The following is a 23,485-nucleotide window of genomic DNA, read 5'->3' on the forward strand; positions in this document are numbered from 1 at the left end:
GGATCTAGAGTAAAGATGATCTAGAAAAAGCCAAGAAAGAAATCTTGTAAACTAACAAGTACTGATTTAAGGAGTATGTCAGGTTGGACCTTGGCATAGACCTGATTTACTGTTCTACAGAATGAAGGTTGGGATGTGCATTGGGGGGGGGGGGAAGGTTCCACTGTAACAGATGCAGCAAATCAGCCATCTGTCATGTGCGTGGACTTGACCTGAGGAGACCAAACCTCAGACAAGCTGTCTCTCACGTTTGTCCTGGGTCTTTAAGACTTCATGCAGAGCTATGTCCCACAGTGAGCATCCTCTGCCCCTTAAATTTCTGCATGGCGAGTGCGATGCAATAATCTAAAACAGTTGACCCATGCTCTAGAAGGATTGCTAGCAAGAGCTTTCATTACTGCTTTCAGCAGATAACTTGGTAACAGCATTATTTGTGACCGTTAGTTTGAGCTACCCGTGGTTTTTAACACTTGTGGTTAAATGCACTGAACCGTCAGCCAGTATAATCAAGCTTCAAGAGATAATCAAGAATAGTCAAGAAAGCGACCAAAGTATCTTGAAATAGACCACAACCACCTGCTACAAACTCTTTTCTGTTAGAGAAATTCTTCTACTGTTTTAATCAAACTATGGTGAGATGCAGTGAAAGGAGGAAAGAATCTTTCTAATACCTATAGCCAGCAAAGTGAGGCAAGGTATTTCTAATAGATTTATGGCTAAATGAGGCTAACATTATTTTCTGAATAAAACAGGACACCTCTGTGGTGTCTAGGTTTTCTAAGATTATAAAATACCGAGACAGACGAGGATCCACTGCAAAAAGATACACTTTGTATCTCCACTGCATCACCAGAACTTGTATTTATCACTACTGATGGTTTTTTTCTAGCAATTAAATGTTCAGAAGAGAGTACTATGACACCCTGAAAAAAGTGCCATTGACATTTGAACAAAAGGACAGTTCCATATTGCTTTTTGATGCACTTGTCAGTGTACTGACAACTCACTCTGCAAGCTTATTTACTCTAGATGATGCTCTAGATTTGCAAAAAGCAAATTCTCTTCAGGCAACTGCAGCCTTAAAGAAGCACTGTGGTGCTGTAAGAAAACAAGGAAACAGTCCAGTTTCTGAAAGTCCCCAAGGCATCAGCCTGTCACATGGAAAGGAGAAAAGGGGACTAGCTTGCATGAACTTTCCTTTTCTCTATATACAGTGTGACAAGAAGCTGTTGCACAGAGAASAGAGCAAGATCTTTATCTCTAAATCAGCATTCTCCTTGGGAGTGATGAAGAGAAGCTTGTCAAAGCATGCCTTAATAGACAGTGTATGGGAAGTGGTGGTGTTGGGTGTGGTAAGGCTTAGCAGCCCTCTTGAGCAAACAGCTGTAGAAATAGCAAAGGCTGTGCACTTCTCTGTTCAGAGGGAAGGAAGGTGAAGCCTGTTTCTGTCACAGGAGGAGTTTTGCCAACAGCCTTTTATTCTTTCCAAGTTAAATTTTTGTACTTCTCCCCACCTTGGGCTGAAAGTAATTTCACATAAAAGTTACAAGTCACAAAGCACGTTTCTGCTGTGGTTCGTAAGAAGGCTATGTGCACATCTTGACTGTTCTCAGAGAAATTCCTTTCTTGCCATGTTCACACCTAAACTCAAACCTCTGAATCTAACATATCCAGTTCTCCTAAATGGGCATAAATGGCGTTTTTGCAGGAACTACCACATGGAATCAGATACCTATTCTCAGTGGCATCTCATGGCCATGAACTGACAAGGTCTCAGTGATGAGAAATGATATTAAATATCTCAGCTGGAATATTTTCAGAATAGCATGCAAGTCCCAGTTTCAATGACAGTTTGTACCATGCAGTAGGGGAGAGATATGAGGTGGGAGTTTTGCCTAGCTGGAGAGGGAATCTATCTTTGTCTTGCGTTTTGTATTAATGAGGTTTTTAAAACCTAGAAATGCCTAAAGAGGACTATTTTTCTGCCCATATAAATGAATAATATAGAGTCGTATGGGGAAAATGGAGTGTGCTTTCTGACACTTATTAAAAGAGCTGAGCTATTTATGTGTCATCAGGGAAACATTCATTGATTTCACAGAGATGAGCTGGGTAATGGAATTCAGACCTTTTCAGTCGTAGCCACTAAGTCAACTGCAGGTCGTTAATGGCATCCCTCCCTCCCTGACAAAAATCCCTTCCAATTGCTCTTTGGCAGTACATGTGAAACAAGCTTACATTACTTAAGAATCACTAATACAAATCTTGCCATGCCTTCATTTTTTATCACTGCTTTAAAAAACAAAAACAAACTCCACCAGACTACAAGTTCCAGGATGATCTCTCTGAGATTTTTACTTAAGAAAAAAAAAAAAAAAAAAAAAAAAAGAAGAAGAAGAAAGAAAGAAAGAAAAAAAAGAAGCTCATGAAGAACAGCCACCCAAATAAAGCTATACCAGGCAAGCTGTACCAGGACATAACTTGCTACATGCTAAAACTATCTACAGTAGGGCTCACGTTAAAGGAGAAAAAGTTGTATGACTCAGTCAATTATGTGGGTAGAATTTTAGACAGTGCCTTGACATTCTGTTCTATAGTATGACGTGTGAAAATTATCCACCTTGCTATGTAGCTCATATTTCCTTAGTATCTGCTGGATTTTTTAAAATCTTTGTATTTGGTACCAGATATAGTTTAGGAGAAAGTAATCAGTAAGCCCGTTTAAATTTTAAGGAATGGCTGCAGCCTCTGTGAACATTTCAGGACTCCTTTCTCCCATACTGAGTAAGAGGGTGATAGAAGATGTCTCTCTTGTCTCTGCTGGGGTGAGGAGAGGTAGGGAGAACTAGCAGAATCTTTGTGAGAGTGAGCATGGGCAGCATTTTTTGCAAGTTAGCCACAATGAGAAGCCTGGCAGCATCACAACAAATGAGGACAGTAGAGATCAAGGTGTCACTGTGTCCCAAGGAAGGATCAACTGTACCTGGATCATTTCAAACAGATACATTTAAGTTGTTCTTACACTCTTTCAGTGATGGAAAGTCTCTGCTGGTATACTTCTGTGCTCCTCTGTCTCCTCTAAAGACAGGATGCTTGTCTATCTCTRTTAGTAGCAATCAGTCCCAATTTATAGTTCTTGCTGATTTGTGACTCAAGTTCTCCTTGCAGCAACTTAACTCCATTGCTTCTTGTTCTTTCCTCAGATGAGTCCCTCCTTCATAGCAATGTTTTGTATTTGAAGCCCATCACTGCAGCTTTCTTGCTCCCTGAGCTAAATTACCTTTTGGCAGATTACTTATCTGCAACTTTCTATTGCTCTTTCAAAACCATAAAGTTGAGGACAGGGTTAGATCTTCRTGACTTCTAGTGGGACTTGAACACTCAGCTTTCCTGGGCTCTGGTGAAGTTCTTGACCAAACAGGCACAGATGTATGGACTCATGACGAAAATAGACAGTATGATATTTGCTTTGCTTCTTTGCTCAAAATAACCCTGCATTTTTACAAAGCAAAGATCTGGAAAAATATCCTGAAAAAGTCAAAATGATGGCAGCAGTGCTGATTTGGCCTCTCATTTGTTTCCCAAAAGGAAATGAAGTTTAGTTGTCTTTTGCCAAATGTAACTCTGCAGTGGTCAATGGCTTCCTCATGGAACAGCCAATATTGCAACATGTTTTACTCTCCTTTTCCTAAGAGTCCAGAGTTTAATATGATTTTCACTATATTTTGTCATGGAAGTGTGGAGATTTGTACTACTGAAATACTACTCTGAGCTCAGTTAGAGTGACATCCAGTGGCACAAAGTTCTCTTGCCTGTGGCAGTATATGGCAGATAAATCTCAATATTTGTGCACTTTCAGCTTTAAAAAATACTGCCTTTCATGATCCTATAAGTAACTTAGTTAGGGATTAGAAAGAAATTCAGTAGCTGAAATCTTCAAACTGGGATGCCTGAAGTGGTATACTTAAATTGATTTTTAAGTACCTATATAAATGGCCTGTGGGTGATGAGAAGACCAGAACCCTGCAATTTATGATGGATTTTGTAGATGCGTAAGACTTCAGAAGAATATGGATCTAGCATCCCAGTCTGAAAGTCCTAGCATATTTGTTTCAAACTCTGCTTTGGGATAGTCATCTCACAAAATTTCTGAATGGATGCATTTGTGGAAAAAAACAGCTGGACCCGCTGCTGGAAGTTACAACATCTCTAAGCAGACCTCTACACCGATCAGGCACCTATTACTTCAGGCCCTCTAAATAATAATTGTTTTACATAGTACTTTTCCTTCTCTTGCTTTTGTAAGGGTCAGCGTATAGAATGGAGGCCTGTTTCCTATTATTTCACACAAATTAACGTATTACTAAATCAAAGGAGAAGGATTTTTCTGCAGTGTAATTTGCTCTGAATGACTGATGGATTGGTGGGAGTATGAACTGCAGCCATAAAAATATACAAGCTCATTAATGTTTATGTTGTATTACCCAGAATGGGCTAAAATAGTTTTTCCATAATCATAACACAGAAGAGATAAAAAGACATCAAACAACGCAGGCCATGCTGCATTCCTGTAGCGTACATCATCATCATTTGGCACAGTGYGGCGGATGGCTAGACCCCCAAAAGCTCAGCTTGCACAAATTGTGACATCCATTGCCCAGCCACAAGTCAGAAAGCCCAAACAGTTCGTCCCTCCTCGGTCCAGTTTCTTTTTTAGTTAGAGCCTGAACTATTGCCTGCTCTTCTGCTTGCTTATATTTCTAAGATATATAAGAGATATATATGGAATATAGGACAAACATTCCCAATTTCTCAGCTCATTTCACTCTCTTTAATACAGCAGGATAGCTCTGTCCAGCATACGTGTTGTTTGGGGAACAAATATTACTTTGATATGGGGAACATCCATCTGAGTCCAGATCCTCAACAGTGTAAACTGGTGGTCCACAGAACGGCATAAAAAGCCAGGAGAGGATCTGACTCAGTATATGAGATAGGCAGAAGTGATCCTGTGTTTTTACTTCATATGTTGTTAGTTACAAAGGTCAGAAAAACTGGTATTTTCTCTTGAGAAGATACAGAGAATACTACTTTCTTCCTAAACTTACGGGTTCCATTTTTCCTCTTARCTTGACCTGCAATTGCTTTGAAAATGCTGGTGCCAAACAGCTAGAGAAACCAAAATGTGTCCTAAACTTAGAGCAAGGGCCCAACTTTAAGGTCATGATACAAAATGAGATGAAACAAATCCAATTGCACCTTGGCAGCAGCTGGAGACTCAGTCTACCATACCAGAGGACTGATAGGTCTGCTGAGCTGTGCAGTGCTCCTGAGAGCAAGGTCACTGAGGAGCTGATTCTTAATGCAATTTCTTTTTTAGGGGGAGGAGAGGAACAGTGTGCATATGAGATGAGCCCTGGGCCAGATGAGTGTGCATCAGGCGGGCGGAAAGCTGCATGTGTTGAGCCTCAACTYTTCCAAGTAGGAAACCACTGGAGTGGAAAAACAGAGCTTTTATCAGCACTGGTGGGAGAAGACCCTGAAAAGCAACTGCAAAATAGGCCAAGGTATTCTGTCTTTGTTTCAAATTTAATTCATGTTTTAAGACTCTCAGCATAGGATCCATCAGTATAGGAGGAGTTTAAACACCCCATATGTGCAGTGACTTGAGTGAAACTAAGAAAATAGAAAGAAGGTAGGATACAGGACTCACTCCAGTTGTTCCATTGCATAATCGTCTCCTTTATGCCTGCATTTCCTTTAATTAAATTAAACCACAAGAATGGCAATACAAATCTGCTGAACATAGCCTCAGTTGTTATTATGGGGGCAGAGGTGTATCCTGGTTTGTTTGAATGCTTTTCTCCCCCTCCCACACTGTTCTTCGCAAAATGGAATGCAGACTGGACATTGGGGGTGGGTAAAACTAGCTTGCACTGAGATAAGGTCTCAAAGGCAGCAGAAGCTTTGCAGAAGTGATCTGCTAGAGTGCACTACTCTGTCCTTCCTCCTGGTGAACATAGCAGAGAGTGGAGAAGAGGAAAGGGAACCAAACAGCAAGAAGCTGCTTGATTTTAAAGCACTTGTATCTGCAAATGGTTGTATATCCAGCAGGTACTTCCACTTGTGGCTGCATATCAGGTATTCTCTAAGTATTTGTCCATTGTTTAAACATTTATGTAAATATTCATGATAAGCATGCACTCTTCAAGGCCTCTGCACGTGATTTTGAAGACAAGCCACTAACCAAGCAATAGGGTGTCCAAATCCAAGTGAAGTCTTAAACTTGGCTCCAGTCTAAAAAGCATATTTCAAGGCTAGTCTTTACGAAACAGAGTGCCTCAACATGCTGCTACCAAAATTTCCCTCTGAAATATCTATGCTGTCTCAGTGAAAGGAAGAAGCTTTAACAGATGCAAGCAATACCAGCCATATAGCTTTTCTTTTTTAACACTGAATACTTAAGTTTGGGAAATGGAGAAAGGTCACTTTCTGTAACGACCAATACCATATTCAGAGAATAGCATGGATTAGTATTACTGGGTTGTAGGCACTTAACCTCTATAGCCAGTAGAAAGATGCCCACACCTTCCTAAGGTTTCAGATTGCTCTTAGGAGGTACCTGCCTCTCCCCATTAACTGTGGCAATTCAGTTTTTGGTCTGATGTCAGCTTAAAAATTCCCCCCTCTTCTTCTCAGAACTTTTCCTGATTTTGGGAGCAGTAACTAATTTCTGCAGCATCTGTTTGTGGGCAGAAGATGCAGTAAAAATACTGCTCATTTCTTTTATAGTTGGTCAAATAAAGACACGGGCAGATTTACACATCTAATACAGGAAGCTACCATTTTAACCACGTATTAGTGGGTTTCACTTGGAAGCTCCTGAATGATATTCTAAGCCTTAGACGGGAGGTCAGACCATTGGTTCCTTCTGACCATAAAATTGATGCATTTAGAATAATTAAAAAAAAATTGCATGTTAACAGGTAGCAAACAGACTCCAGCTATGGATGAATGTCTTACCAAAAAGTCATAAATCCAACACAAACCAAGCTTTTGTGCCAGAGCATGACCCGATGGGCAGACCCTTACCCCAGCATTGACTTCTGTGGAAAACACTGTGGCTTTCAGCACATTTGCAGCTAGCACCATGCATTCAGCATCCAGACTTAAGGCCCACAAAACCCTTCTTATATGAATTAAAAGAGGCCCGAGTGTATCCTAAATAAAGAACTGTGCAATATCCAGCAATTTCAGGATAGTTATGGGGTTCTGTGTGAATTTTCTTACTGCGGCAGAAGAAGGCTGCTGTTTTGTGTCAGGGTCACCCAGGGAATCTGTAGCAGAAGTGTTCTCCCTATATATACAAAAATATAGACACATAATAGCCTTGYTTTTTAGTATATATTTTTGTCTCATAGGAGTACAAGAGACTGTACTTGTCTCTCTCCCTGTTTCTCTATATACGCTTGCATGAATAGAACCAACCCAGTCTGTCTACAAGTGGCAGCAGAACTTACGTTCAGCTTCCATCAGTCTGCACTAATGTTGTGTTGTGTAAGCAGAAAGAAAATGTATCTGGTAAAACAGACACAGGATAATGTCATACAGCTGGTGCTTTATACACTGTCCTTTGTCACCTGCTTTTCCTGTGCAAGTCAGTTTAATAGCATTAGAGATTTGAATTTACAACATAAACATAGCTTAACATACAATACAAAATGTGCTTTAGGAGATACAAAATTGCTGCAGCAATTTTTGTACTTTTCAAAAGCAAATGCTGCTCAGACTTAGACAAATCTAGTTTTGACATAGGCCCCAAAAATAACCATGTCAGACTCGGAATTTACATCTACATAAAGAAGGTTAATGAACCAGGCAAATTGTACTGCACAGGAAACAAATGCCAAATATTGCTCTTAGCTCTTTCTTGTGAGTCAGTGGCTGCTGTGGGATTGGGGGTACTAAAATAAATAGTGCCACATACTTAGTGCAGTTGAAACTCTCCAAAATGCCATAAAGCTGTCAGTCTGCATGTCAGAGTCAATGTGCAGGCTTGTCAAGAGAAAGGCAGGGTAAATTTGGAGCCATAAATAGTCACGATCTTTTACAGTTGTTTATTAGCAGTAATGGAAGGAAGGCCTCCTTATGATTGCAAATCAGGCTTTTTATTCAAAACTGCACTGTAATTACCTTTTCATGTGAAATTTGTAAGGAATACATGTTTATTTATGTCTGAAAAAGAAAAATCCTCATCAGAAGTGACAAAAGAATTCAGATTATTTGAAGATGCTCCAACCCGAGATTACATTTGGAAACATTATCAAGGAATTATTTTARGGAGGGGAAAAGTTGAAGAGCAGTTTCAGCTGATACTGACAGGAACTTAAGTTATGCAGCGCAGCTAATCTGAGGAACCGCAGAATCCCAAGGACAAAGCCCAGGCTCAGTTTTTAACCAGCTGTTTCAAAGAGGACTCGGATAAATTAAAGCTGAAGCATCTCGGGAGGCCACCAAAGGTCTAGTTGCCTAGCTGCTTTAATGAGGGACCTTACACTGACTTCTGTGGTCTTTCAGCTAAAGGCCCAAGAGTCGCTCCTAGCTGTAAATTTCCTAGGGCAGTCCCCAGTGCTGTACTGGGCTGTGCTGATCTTTTCTTTTCTTTTGGCCAGCTGCTTTACATGTCTGTTTACAAAGAATATGTGGAGATACTGAAGGCTCTGCTTTATATACTTACACAGGCACACACACACACACAGTTAAATACATGTACATACCCTGTCCCCATTTTCCTTTGACTGCTGCTTATCCAGTACATCCTGTATTTTTACATTTATATACAAAACTTTGTTAATAAGTATTAATGATTACCCTATATTAATCAAGTAGGAGTTTCTAGAGGTTTGTTTCAACTAGCAATTCTCTCTGAGTCCCAGACACTCAATGAAGCACCGAGGAACCAGTTCATTGGTGAGACCAGCTGACAGTGGAGACTTTCACCTGTGTTCTTGGGAGATTGTATCTTACAAGATGTCCTTCAGGAAGATTTGCCAGGAATCAGACAGCACAAATAATGTGAGTTAAAGAAAAAAAAAAGCATAAAATTGTATTGTTTCAACTACTAACCAGAAAGCTGTGGTCCTGCAATGCTGGGGAACTTCTGTAGAGAGAGATTATCAGTATGCACGAGGGCCCACATGGATACATGCAACCCTGAACCCAGAAAATGCTTTGAGGTAAAACCACATACACATAGGATGCAATGAATTCCTTCTGTTTTATATTCAGTACAAAGATGAGAATTTTTGAGCACTACAAATAGTTACGTCATCTCTACACATAATATTTTTGACTTTTTGGCAGCAAAGGTTTTGAGGAAGTAAAGAAATACTCTGCAGGAGCTAACACTGGTTAACATTGCCAGCTGACACCTGCATTTCAGGTATGAACAGACGTACAAGCTAGTAACCTTTGGCAGTATTCTTTGAAAAAGGTACCTTCAGTGAAGGCCAGTAAGGAAATACCAGATATCTCACTGCTTCTGCAATAACGACTGCAGCTTTTTGCAGTACCTGTCACATCACGAGCAGTTACAAATGCCTCCTCATTGATCTAGAACATGATACAACCACTGTGGTTTCACAAGGTAAATGGTGAGAGTTACACACCGAAAACAAAGATGAGGGTGAGCTTTATTTTTATCTAGACTATCTCTCAGATACAGGTAAGAGCAGAAACACTTGAGAGTAATCATATTGGTAATATTTCCTCACATGAAAAAAACAGTGCTGCTTTCCGCTGACTAATTTCTGCTTGATATTTGGTCTGTTGGGTGCAGAGCGTGAAACACCTGTATTTTCTTTTCTTGCCTTCTTTATTTAGAGAAGAAATTACTTTTTTTGATTTTTTTTTTTACTGCTCCAGAGAAATCCTGATGAAAGAATCTTTTTGGGAGAAAATCACAGCACCAGTTTAAGAGAAGACATAGCAGTACTGCCTCTCTTGGGCGCTGACAAAAATTCATTATTGTGCACATCCACCTTCTCTTTTCCACAGATACGGGTTGTGGGTTGTTTTTTTTTGTTTGGTTGGGTTTTTTTTTGTCCTTATGCCACACATTATTTTCCATTATTTTAAATGCACATATCATTGCTGTTGCGCTGAAAACAACTCTTTAACACAGCAGTGGCAGCTTCAGCCTGAACCTTTCGGGGATGCTTGATTTTAAAAAAAAAGGAGAGAGAGAGAGAGAGAGAATTTCTTACGCTCTTTAAAGAATGTAAGTGCAGTCTTGCATGCAATTTAGCATCTACGGAAAGATCTCTGGCTCCATGTCCACTAGTTTAGTTGCTGAGCTACGGAGTGACCTTGTGCTGGCATGTGCTGCCACCTAATGATAYAGCAACCATGTCTTTTGAGAGAAAGACTCAGAACTGTGCATCAAAACAAGGTGGAACTGGAGAAAGGACTTGCAAATCTATTCAGCTCAAACTGCATTTTGCTCAGGGCCAATATACCATGTGCAAAGAATGTGTAAAGAACTAGGAGGAGCTGGTGACAGAGTTGACCTCCGCTTGATTGCTGCAGATGATGGATAAGGAGATGTTTACTATATATGATTACRTAGTCATCAGGATTAGACCAACTCCAACCAAAAGATGTCCCCACTCTACCATGGAAGCGCTGTTAAAAGCTATCTGGAGCATCTTGCAGCCAAGGCTGCAGTTACTGATATATGAACTGCCTTGACACATCAAACCTTTCCAGCAGGACTTCTCTACATCTGCATCATTACATAGTGCAGTGAAGAGGCTGCAAGCAGCATAAGCTGCTTTCCCAATTTCCATTCTAATGAAACTTTCAGCTGAGAGAAGCACAATTTTATGCCCAGGATTTCCTTCATTACTTCCGTGCTAAGAGGTTATAAGTCCAGATCTATTTGCTTTCTTTCAGCCGGCTGCTTTTAAATGAGGAATTGGTAGCTGCTGCAAGAAAGCCACGTTCCAGTATGCAAAACACTAGCTTCACTGAGTTTAAGTATTGCCCAGAAAGTTTTGTTAGTTCATGAACACAGCACACTAGCTTCACGTTAATCAATCCTGAGGTGTAGTTTGGCAAGTCTGCTACCCTCAAAACTACACTTCCACTCTAGTTTTTATTCCATTCTACTTGCATATTATTTCCTGAAAAAGAATTAATAGTTTCCAGTACAGAACTGTCCATTACAGCATTTTTTTTTAAATACTCAAGCCACAAACTCTGCAAAACCACAAGAAAATTAAACTCCTTTTGCTAAAAAGAGAAAAGCTTGGCTTCACCAGACCTTGACTTTAAAGAATTTTAGGTCAGCTTACCAGAATGACTGAATAATTAAGAGTTTTTTAACTGGCAACAGGTGAGGTCCTTGTAATACACAGAGCTTGCTTACAATTTGAACTGCATGTGGGAAGGATGGATAATGCAAGAACTGGTGGAACTTGGGTTTGATGGAGGAAAAAATAAGGAGGAATGACCTGAATATCCTGTTAGTATAAGTCCCCCAACAGTTTTTTCCATCAGATCACTGGTATACAAAAACCTCCAACACAACAACCCCTAACCCTAACCATTCAGACCTACAGAAAAATATTACAAACTCCAGAAATTACAATGCTGGAAAACTAGTTCAAATGAAGCTCTCTTACCTACCCCACACCTCCTACGCATTGTGTCCTGGAGGAAGGAGTCTAGTGGTAGATGAGGCCACATTTTTGGCATCAGCTTCTGAGACAAAAGAGGTGTAGAGACCAACAGCCAGCTTTAGGAACATTTTCATGATACTCCTTTTCATCTGCTTCCCAAAATGTCTCCTCCTTCTTCTCCTATATCACYTTCCTTCCCCAAACATGACTTTCATCTGCTATTACTTATAGTTAATTAATTCAAGTAGCTGGTAGCCCCCAACACCACCACTTCCTCCTCCTGCTGCAGAGGCTGGGACCATACTCTCAATTGCATTGAAGTACAGATATACACAAGCAGAAGGAGAAAAGTGGTGGCCACACTAGAGTAGCAAGTCATAAAACTTGGGGAAGAGAAGGAGTCTGGGCTAAAAGGACCCAGGAAGTTTTCCAGAAAGCCCAAGGAAGAAGCTTGACAAACAAGTTTTCTGGATAAAGTCTGTAGAACTGTTAAAATTAAAAGCTGATTTAAATATCTTTTTTTAATGCAGTGTGCTTTCCTCACTGCAAACAACACAAAGAGATTGCCTGTCCTTTGTTTCCCTTGACAGCTTATTTTTCCTCTCGATTTCCATTTACTGACCTGATAATTCATTATTTGGCTTGCAGTATTTACCGGTCTTTTAACACAAACAAAACTGATTCTACAGGAAAATGAAAAAGACAAAAAAACCCCAAGAATTCCTGGGTGTGTTTTTGTTGAAGTTTATACACGTATTCCTCCAAATTAAAGTGGGGGCAAGGAACTGTAAGTAGAGTTTGATTAGAAAGAACCACTRTGCTTTGCCAAGCCTGCCTGAACAGGCACAAAGCGGGGCACTGCAGCAGCAGCCACCAGTCACCCAGCTGAGCAGGTTCCTGCTGACAAGACCAATTGCGCTGATTCACAGGTGGAAGGATGTAAATACAAAACTAGCCCTGACAACTCCTGCCACTTACAAATAAACCACATCATTCATTTTCCAAGTGGRCACAGCTTTTGATGGTACAAGCACTACAGGTTCTTGACTGTGTCCATTTTAACATGTTTTGTGTTGTCTTGACCAATTCTACCCTCGCTTACACCTGTGCGTGATTCAGAGGGTGCCAGGTTTGGCAACAGTGGGTGCTGATTAGAGCAGAGCTGAACTGCGTGGCAGTGGTGGAACCCAGCTGAGAACTGGCCCTGGACCATCTGCCTGAATAGCTCTAGCTTGCTGTTCTGAGCACAGTGTGTGCCTTGATGGCAGACAGTTTTTGGCCTTTTGGGAAGAAGAGCAGAATGATTCATCTGTGTATGGTATGAGAAATAAGTGGGTGTCTTTATTTGAATAAAAATAGAACAGCTGGAGCTCTCAGCATTTCTTACAAGACATTTTGCAGTAACATTAAGAAAAGCTGCTGTGCCAAAGTCCTGGGAATAGATTATGCTGTTGGCTGGCTGACTACATCAGTAGCAAGCTACAGTTCAGAGAACGTATATCTTGATATATTGTCACCAACCTTTTATAGCAAGGAAGTCCTGACTGTCTTTACACTTGCCTTCTTGATTAACTGAAATACCAGATCAGCAAGCACCTTTTGAAAAGCGGTGGGTCTCATCATCCTGCAGAAGGATCCTCTCCATCAGCTGTGACAGTAACAACTTGTGAGAAACAGGGGCCTGGTTCAGGTTTCTAGCATGTGTTGTAACAGCACTAGCAAGTATTATTGGCAAGAACATTTCTAGGATCATTCAAAGATTATTTTTCTTTCCCCTTTTGGCAATATATGTGTGACATTTGGGGTTCTGTTTTTTGGCAGTAACAATCACTCAAAGCCATGCTTTTTGCWGGCTAGACAAACACAGGTGATAATCAAGGCAACCAAGGAGGGCAGGTGTAGAAAACTAGCTTGAAAGCCCCAAAAGAGCTTGCTGCAGTCAGTGGCCACTCAGCAAGGAAGTGGATATGACTGGAGTTCAGGATAAGTTGATGGAGTGTAGGACAGGGCTGAGGATGGTTGCACTTCCTAGAGACCAAAAGTAAAAAAAAAAATAAATCTGATCTTTTTAAAATTAAAATATTTAAGAAAAGGAGGTCTCTAAGTCTTTCCTCAAATTCTTGCTTCAAATCAGCACCCAAATCTCAGCCAACTTTCTCTATTTGTCTTTTTATGTGTGAATTTTCACATTGTCCTCCAACCAAGCATGCAAGTGGAAGCTTCCGTAATCCACCAGGAGTGATCCAGTCAGAAATTGTTTTTAGAAGTCTTCACAAGATTTGCTGTTGCACTGCAGCTGACCATGAAGTACAGGTATGCCTCTGAATGGGGAATCGTCATCTTAAAACAAATTTCCCAGTGTGTTCAGATTTACTCAATATTTAGTTGCAAGATGGGGCTGAGAACCTAACTTCTTGCCACGCTGCCTGGCTGGATCCCAGGGCTGCCAGGGGCTGCAGTTCCAAGGACATCAACCCTCGGAAAAGGGTTGGAAGGCTCTGTCAAAATCCATAGCGCATTTTCCTTATTACGACTATGCTTCATTAATCAAGAGGAGAAACAGTCTTTAAAAAAAGAAAAGCTTCATTTCCTGTGTGTCAGGCTACGTATAATAGGGTGCCTCAGGGTAGAGTATCAGAATTTGTCATCGGTATGGCACATCATACTAAAACAAGCATTTTTCCCTGCACAAAGGCCAGTGACATAAGAAAGAAGAGTATAAAAGCACAGAATCATAGTACCGAGGMTGATCAAAGGGACGGAGCACTGGCCTGTGACTGAGGCGGTGGATACAAGGTTATTTTAATCCAGGATAAAGTATGCAGCAGCTGGAGATGTAATTCTGTCTTCCTGCAATGCCTCCCTTCAGCAAGAGCATTTGTATGGCCAGGTTGTAGACTGGGATTACTGGAAACCAACCACGTTTTTGTCGGGCTGGGTTTCAGCCAGACCAGTTCCTGAGCTGGCTGGCTGCAGAGCTCTACTAATGCTTGTGGCAACACAAACCAGGCCCAGAAGAGGGGAAGGAGGGGAGGGGCAGAAGAAGGTCTCCCCTTTCCCATGGCAACATGGATTTATGTTAGGAACCAGCAACCATTCTGCCCTAAGCTCAGGAGTCTTTACGTTGTTTCRGCCACAGATGTACTGGACGTCCTCAAACAAGTTGCTTAATCTCTTCTTGTTTCTCAATGCCCCATTTATAAAGTGAGGGACATGCATCTGCCCTAAGAGGGAAGCTGTGATGATTAGGTGAGGCCATGTAAAATACACTGACAAACTAAAATACACGGAACAAGTTTTGCCCATTTCCTTTAATTTTTAAAAATGAGTAAGCAGACAAAATCTTGTGCCCTTAAAAACTAAACAGAATCTTTCTTTGTGCAAAATGTTACATAAACCTTTGTGGTTGTTCATCTTTATTGTTTTACTTTTTAATAGTGCTGGAGATACTTCAGAAAAGGGCAATATTGTTTCTACAGTGTAAAAAAAAATCATGATATAATTGTTTTTCACATTTTATCCTTCACATTGTTTCAAAAAAAAAAAATACTATTAGGAAATTTGCCCTCCCACCACATCCCTCCCCCCCCCACACACACACACACAAATATTTTTAAAAAATCAGTAAAGTGTTAAAGGCATATATTAAATGCACACATTTACAAGCACAGCACATCAGTAATGCGTTACAATGCTTTAGACCATGCCAAAGTTATGTATGTGTATAAAGCTACTGGTGAAATGGTTCATAGCAGCAGAATAGGAAGCATGTTCCATACAAAGTACATCGTTCCTGTGGAGATACCTGGATGAGTACAGCAGTCCAAAGCACATTGACAAGCTAAAATGCACAACTCCTTTTTTTTTTTTTTTTTTTTTAATGCTACAGCAATGAGTGTCAGGATTGTCAGGGCAATCTTGACTTGTCTGGTATTTTCATTTTGTTTCTAATGGGTGGCTCGGGGAGGTATGGGTTGCACCTACTGGTACATTTTACTATGAACATTCACGAGGACATTCCTGAAGATAACTTCATTGTAATGAAGGCTAAGGTGAAGCGTAACCTAATAGTAGATCTACATTTGCGCACCCTTCATTGACTAGAAAACGTGTAGAGGGAGGAGGAGGAAAGAGACTCCATCCCAAGGTCCATACGAGATCTGTAGGCTTTGGGGCCGTGGTTCTGCAACTTTGCTGGGCCGAGAGAAAGACTGAAAAGGGGCACTGGATTGGAAATATTTATGACTCACGGGAAATTCCAAAAACGTTGATTTCTGAATTTTGGAGAGGGCCTTTTATCAATGTCAGTATGTAGATTGCAGCTGCTTCATTGTATTTTCTGTAGGTATGTTAACTCAATCTGCAGTCYCAATTCTGGCAATATTTCTTTTCCAAATGCATGGTGTTCCAGTGTGACTGTGATTTTCAGCAGTAACCTCCAGTTCTGGATGCCAAGCTGGAGACCTCTTTGGAGGGACCCAGCACTGACCAGAAAGTGACTCTGCCCTCTGTAAAGCCAGGCTTTATATTTACATTTTCAAAATGTCCTTTTCTAAGTACATAATGATCGAGACATTAAAAATCAAGCTGCACTTAAAACATTTGAAACAGAGGTGTGGTAGAGAAGTTTTCTCTCTCAGACTTCCACTCTACCACACCAAAAATAAAAGATCAGGTAAAATGAAATAATTAGATTGAAGAATCTGTCTTGAGACGAAGTGATTCTACCGAAGATGCTTTCATAGGAGGTAATTCTGATACCATAAAATCACAATGAAATGCTCGCTACATAAACAGTTCTGTGTGATACTAAGATACACTTTGTGACTTCTGGCGAGCTTTACTCCTCCGGCCGGAAGGCCAGCAGGGTATGTACCACTTGTGTTTCTCCTAACTCCAGATGCTGAGATCTAGGCTCAGGTGATGTGGAATTCATCCTTGCAGGTAGGGGAGGATGTTATGATACTGCTTCTGAGCTCTCTTATGCTGCTGTTTCTGTCTCATCAAACAATGTGTAATACAGTACATTGCTCCTCCACAGGTTTCTCACACAACTATTACATAAAAAACATACCATTACAGTTTGAGGAGGGGATGGGAAGTGGAGGACAAAAAAATACTGATTGCTCAGAACAGATAACACAGTACTTGCAGTATTTACAAAAGAAAAGACAACAAGTAATAGGCTAGAGATTTTGATCCTGGAACCAGCATTTGGATACCTCATAGTTCTGACCTTCCAACAGATTTAAATTCTGTTTGAAATCGGAGTCAGTTTATACAACTAATGGAATGAACAATGTTGATATCAAAAACCAATACTGCTCCCTTTGTAGAAACAGTAAAGTCATAACATCTGTCTCAATTCCTTCATCTGCACAATACATAGTTTACTTCCTGGAAACCTTGTAGAGCCTAAGGAGCTACTCCTCCGGGCTTCCACCAAATAAACTCCTGTTCTGACTTCAGTGCAAGTCTGTTTACCATTCAAGGTAGAAGAATTAGTGCCTCATCTGAGCATTTCTAGAAAGTACCTTGGGGATGAAAAAAGCCACATCATTAATGCTACATATTGTCATTACAAGATCCTTGATTGCTTTTGAAGGGAATAAAATAAGTAGATAGACTGGCAACAGGCAGAGGAAGAGACAGACAGGCGAGGGTATTTGCAGAGCTCTGTATCTGTTCTTCTCTTCCTCAAAACATCTCCACATCCATAAAGTAACCTCAGTCTCCTCCTGTTGTATAACCGTAGAMAAACAGATTTTACTTGAGGGGATAGGAAAAAAACAAAATGAAGCACTGGCCACCCAGAGATCAAAGAAAATGCTTCAGAGGTCTCTTGAAGCAGTATTAGAGACCATTAACTTAACAAGAACTGTAAAATTCATAGCTCTTAAAAAAATTCCCTATCCCATCTCCAGAAAAACAGTGACTCAGAAGTGGGCCCATTCCACCACATTTTTAGAGCTGCTGGAAGCAGATGGCAGGAAGGTGATAGTATCAGCTGAGGTGATACTTTCTGTCAGCTTCACAGAACTTGCCCTGAAAAAAGAGCTTTGCTAGATGTAAAAGTCTTGCAGCTGCCCTAGCCCAGGTGAAAGGCCGAATCACTCACAGCCTGATGCAAAAGCCAGTGATATTTAGCAGCAGCTACAAGTGATCCCCTCTCTCCCCTCCATGATTTCATCCAATATAAACAAAAGGACATTCTGGTCCCCTTTATATACATACATTAAAAGCTGAAATGGTCCAAAATGCTTACAGGTTAGAATGCATATATCTATATAACATCACACCTGCCAAAAATCTCAGTAGAAAAGTTTTACAACACATTATACAGGTCCCTCTAACTTCTAAAAAAACACTTACTGAAATCACCATATTACAAGAAGTCTTCACTAACATACCATACAATACTTTTTGTTTTACATAATCATTATTTGTATAGTTATTTAAAAAATCACTTTTAAACAAGTATACAATGTTCACTTCAAAATTAACTGGTTAATAAAATTTTGTGCAAAACAAGCCAGCCTCTATAATTAAGTGAATTTATTTATTTATACAAAAAAAAAAATAGTTCTTTCAGAAATGTGTCTCCTTTTCTGTAATGGCTGAAATGGTGCCATCTCCTTTCAGTTTGGCATCGCAGTCGTTTATTGCCGCAATGTAGRCTCCTCCTCCAAGTTTCCCTCTCATTTTCAGATCTGAGCTAGGTGTAATCAACTTCCTGAATTTCTAGAAAATTCGAGAAAGTGGAAATCATTATCTTTTTCTTGCTCACAGACAGACATTTCTTACACAGATTGACTGCAAAATTGTCTTCTCCTTCATTCCGTCTGTCCCATTTCCCTGTTATTTCCATCAATAAAACCGCAGGTCACACTGTTTGTTTCACATCACACCAGACCAAAGGCTAGAGAATGAAGAGGAAGACAAAGTCAAAGTGTATTTTTTATACTGATTTAGAGTAGCATCTACTTCCATGAAGTAACTCTGCACAATGCTCCAGTTAAGTCCTGGTATATGGGTTTCTCATCATACAGTCAAAGTATATGCACTGAAGAAAAGAAATACACTGGAGTCTGCCAAGGCGTGTTAAGCTACAATAAAGAATAAAATAAAAATATGTGTATGTTCAACTGAGAACTTTCTTTTCTCTAGAAATAACATCAGTATCAGTGTTGCCGCTTACAGCTCGGGGAGCAGTGATGTTGCAGAAAGTTGGCTGCCTGGGAAGCTCCCTACTGCCTAGAACAGAGAGTGAGATGTCTGCAGTGCTTCAGTCAACAAGGCAGTGTAAAACAAGGTTCTTCAAACAAGTGCTGTTTCCTTGTAGAGATGGATTAAGATTGAGGGGAACATTAAGGGAATACTGAATGTTGGGATTTGTAGAAAACTGTATTATGGACACTTCATTTTGCCTTTTTCCATCTACTTCTCTCTCAGATAACTGTAATCATGAAAATCGTATCCAGCTCATGGCAGAAAATCCACCAGTAACTGAAAGGCCTGCGCCCAGGTGTGATTCAAATACCACTGGAACAGGTATGTGGATCCTACCTTAGAAGAGGAGCTTTGCTTTTTTTTGATTAAACTGTGCTTAATCTCCTGTAGGTGGATTCATACTGCCTTCCCACTTCTTTTTTCAGTATCCTGAATCTGAAAATATATCTCACCTCTATAAAAGTGCCTTCTGCCTTCCACAGCTTAATGCAGATCCACAAGGGGATACAGATCATGGAAGAGAGAGCCATCATCCACCCTATGCCATAGCCCCAGTCAGGGTACGTATATATATTATTATATTTCAAAGGCTTGTATTTCACCAGGAAAAAGATGAAGATTCCCTGAAATAAACAGAGAAATGCATTAGCAGTATTTGAAACAACACTGTCTATGTAATAGGAGAATGATTAATTAGCATAGGCCAGTCTCCCTAAAGATGGAAAGTAGTGGTAAGCTTTGAAGTCAGAGAAAAAAAAACACAATATCCTCTTTTATGTCCAGCTGAAATAACATGTCACAGTACAGTTCCTGCCACAGAAATGAACCATCTTTCAAGTTTAAATCCTGTTTACCTCTCAATGACAACAGAACCTGCACTTTGATGGCAAACTGTACCTGGGTGGCAAGGATTAAGTTTTGTTATGGAGTCAGCTGTGATGAGGTGACACAAGCTGGGTACTCTCCAACCTGTCACTATGAGAAAGGAAAGACAAAATTTTCAAAGCTGCCTTAATCCACTGTCTGTATCTGCAGTTCTGCATGCCAAATCTTTCATCCTAACAAAAGCTAAAATATATCTGTCTAAATTTGACAAGTGTCTAATTAAGCAGTTTGTATCATTTAAATTTATGTAGTATAGAAAAGGTTACAGCTTACTACACTTACTCAAAAGTGATGAAAACACTGTACAACAACAAGTGATATTAATTTCATTTCAGTGTTGGGGAAAGTAGAAGTCACAAATTTTTCCCAAGTTTTCAAACACATCAGTGGCAGAGCTCAAGGGTGCCTGGATCTCCAGGTGCCCCAGTATCTCTGCTTTTGTACCTTGCTATCATTTACACATTGGACAACTGGAAGTTTTAGTATCTAATCCTTGAGGACTTGTGGGTAAAATTTATGGGCTACAATTTACTTGTGCACTTCTTGTAATTTTGTCTCTGTAACACAGCCACAACTGATTGCTGGAGCGTGCACTGCTCACTCTGTACTGCTACTAGTACTGCCAGCTTCTGGTAAGGCAAATTCAGATCTCTCCTTCTTGCATACGAGATGTGCCTTTGACCTCTTCCACTACTGCAGCTGGAAAAAACAATGTCCAGTCTCCTCTGAGAAACATCTAGTCACCCAAAGAGAGAGCAGAAAATAGGAGGCTAGACTGCAAGGAAATCAACAGAAGTCTGGAGGAACTTGAGTTATGCTGTGTAGATACTAGTGGTGCTGGCAATACAGTGAAGAAGAGCCTCCATTGTATTGGCAAATGTTCATTTAAGTCCCCAAATTTATTTTTTCCCATTACTGTATATACTAGGATTTCTCATAGTTCACAGAACACATACATTCCACAAAGTTTTAAAGATCCTACAAAGGTTTTGAATTAAAACATATGCTACAAATCAATAGGCTTTTTTCTCAACTGTTGTTGTGAACTTCTAAAAATCTGTGCAGAAAACCTTATGTATGTCTAAGACAAGTTACTCAGATATTCTATACTTACTGCACAAATACCTGGAGTTAAGACCATCCAGCACCATTTAATCAATGACAGTGGTTTGTACCCAATCATATCTTCAATGTTATCATAAAAGCGACTGCTACCTGTACCACAAAAAAAAAAAAAAAAAAAAAAAAAAAAAAAAAAAAAAAAAAAAAAAAAAAAAAAAAAAAAGCAGATGTAGAATGTGTGTGCAAGAGGTTATACAGGTTAGTATTTAAAATGGTAAGAGAAAAATGAAGCTCTGACAGAGCTGCAAACACTGAAGCTATCATCCCTTTCCCTCACACAACTGCTCATACCTGCAGCAGAGATTGCTGCTCTTGCAGCAAGGATGTCTTATTCATTTGTAAACTGGTTCTTGATTCACTGAAGTTTTAAACCTTGTGCATTAGGGATTGGCTTAGGTTCAGGATTGGTTTATCAGTAGAATGTGTGTGGGAACAGTTTCAGCCATCGGTTATTAATCTGAGCCCAGGTTAGACAAGTGCAGGACCACRGAACCCAGAGACGGGGAACATATTTCGTGTGTTTCCTAATACTGGGAGACTGAGGCCAGAGAACGTCATACTGGAAGTTGTGGCTATATCCATATCCACCCAATATGAATGAGAAGAGAGTAGGAACAGGTAAGCTGTCAAACAGAAATGCCTCCTGGTCAGTAACGGTCTGAGCAGGCCCAGGTAAAGAGCAAATGTGCTTCAAGCTCATGGGTGAATCCCTAGCTAGCTGGGGACACGTGCGTTTTACAAAGCAAAATTTTCATTCTTTTCGATGGAAACAGGTGCTTGTGTATGTACTGTGAACATACCCAGCAGTGCAGCGCTTTTCTTCTGACTGGTGGAACAGCAGAGCTGGGACCACTAGTATATCCTATTTTTTTTGTTAATGAGGTATTAATTCCAAATCTCCTGGATTTACTTGTGAGTATCAGGACTGGAAGGGAACCAGCCCTACACAGACACTTACAGGAGAAGGAAAACTTCTTGCCAATCCTGCATGCTGAGGCAGCTAGCTGTCTAACGACTACTCTGATGCAGAAGGGTGGGGGTCGGTCCTGGGAGGAGTTAAAAAAGAACCAATTCTATTGTTCTTGTTCAGTGGAGTGGGAAAATGGCCTTCCTGGCCTTTAGTAGGGTTTGCAAGGGAGGAAAGCACAGTGGGTCCATTCAACGAGGATGCAATTTGCTTTTGCACAAATAGAAAACTCACGTAAAAACTCGAAACTACATTTTCAGCAACTCACCATAAACCCAGCCTATGCAGACACATTCAAATATGGCAACAAAGAGAAGGCACATGCCACTAGCTGCATAAGAGTCAAATAACTGAAAGACGTACATCCCGCCCTGAAAGACAAGAACAGAAAAAAGAAGAAAAAAAAGTGTTTGAACTGGTGGCAGTATTTCACAGAAATACGGATTTAATAAAACAGTCGATCTACTAGTTCTCTGACAACCTTCCCACCAGAATCAGTTCCTTCTGGAACAAAGGATTCTCATTTTTCAGTGATTTCTTCCTGTGAAGGATCTTTTTTTCCATACTACCTAAGATTATCCTCTGTGCCAGTTGACTCCAGCTGAACCTGAAATGATGGGGCCCTACATTTGACTTGTTTGCAAAATGCTCTCCCATTTCTGTATGTTTTTCAACTTTGTTACCTCATCAGGCAAGTGCTTCTGATCCACACATGAATACGCAGAGTTTTTTTCATGTCTGTTCCATTAATATGTAAAAGTATTAGTTACACTATAGCACACTGTACTACTATCAATGATCCTGTGATTTTCTGCATCTAATGACCCCACAGGTCAAACCAGTATGATAAAAGGTAAATATGCTAAACCCATACATAATTTTACTTCCTCACTTACTTACTGTTTGATTACAACTCAATTATTAATTCAATTGCCACATCTACYGAAGACGTAATTCTTTTCTTCTTCTTCTGTAATTTTTCTCTTGCTTACAACAGTCTGAACTGTTCTGAAAACTGGCTCGCTTTTTCTAGCTCCTCTGCCTCTAGGCAAGATGAGAAGACAAACTATAACAATCTGATTAATAACATTTTGGAAAACCTTACTAATAGCATTATACTAATATTACACCAATCTCCATGCAAGATACTTGATCTCTTATCACATATGCATTTATTATTCAAATAAGGAGAAGATTCACAGAAGAAGATCATTTCAATAAATACAAACCCTAAGACTTCCCTCTTTGCAGGATGTTATGTAAAGGACACGGGGACTTGAGAAMCTCTCTCCAATTGAAATGTAGTACTATTTCAGTAATACATACAATCCATTACATCTGAGATAGTTTTCTGCAAATGGAAGAAAGCCTTAAACTGTAAAGAAAACTGATCCAAAAAGCCAGCCCCTAGGATTTCCTTTTTRTTTCTCTGCATTAACTGAGTGAAAATAAATTAAGATGGACTCTGGAAACTCAAAATCTTTTCTAAATCTTGTTCCACGTAAGAATGTTCTAAAGTAGTTGTATACAGAACTGCATCAGTGCCCAGGCAGCCATGGGCTATGCTGAGGGTTGGACTAGATGATCTCCAGAGGTCCCT

At 40.1% G+C, this 23,485-nt stretch overlaps 1 protein-coding gene across 1 annotated transcript in view; it reads right to left on the reverse strand.

Annotated features, from left to right (window-relative positions):
• Positions 1-18,269: 18,269 nt before the first annotated feature.
• The window catches only part of SLC6A11 (solute carrier family 6 member 11), a 98,525-nt gene continuing 93,309 nt past the window's right edge, over positions 18,270-23,485 (reverse strand). Inside the window, exons 11-14 of the mRNA XM_085302582.1 lie at positions 22,154-22,256; positions 20,911-21,011; positions 19,364-19,534; positions 18,270-18,422 (exon numbers count right to left, since the gene is read on the reverse strand). Of these exons, the coding sequence (XP_085158708.1) occupies positions 18,270-18,422; positions 19,364-19,534; positions 20,911-21,011; positions 22,154-22,256 (528 nt within the window). The remainder of the gene's footprint in view (positions 18,423-19,363; positions 19,535-20,910; positions 21,012-22,153; positions 22,257-23,485) is intronic.

Source organism: Rhea americana, unplaced genomic scaffold (assembly GCF_003343005.1).
Source record: "Rhea americana isolate MKP2758 unplaced genomic scaffold, rheAme1 scaffold_19, whole genome shotgun sequence".
Lineage (NCBI taxonomy): Eukaryota > Metazoa > Chordata > Aves > Rheiformes > Rheidae > Rhea > Rhea americana.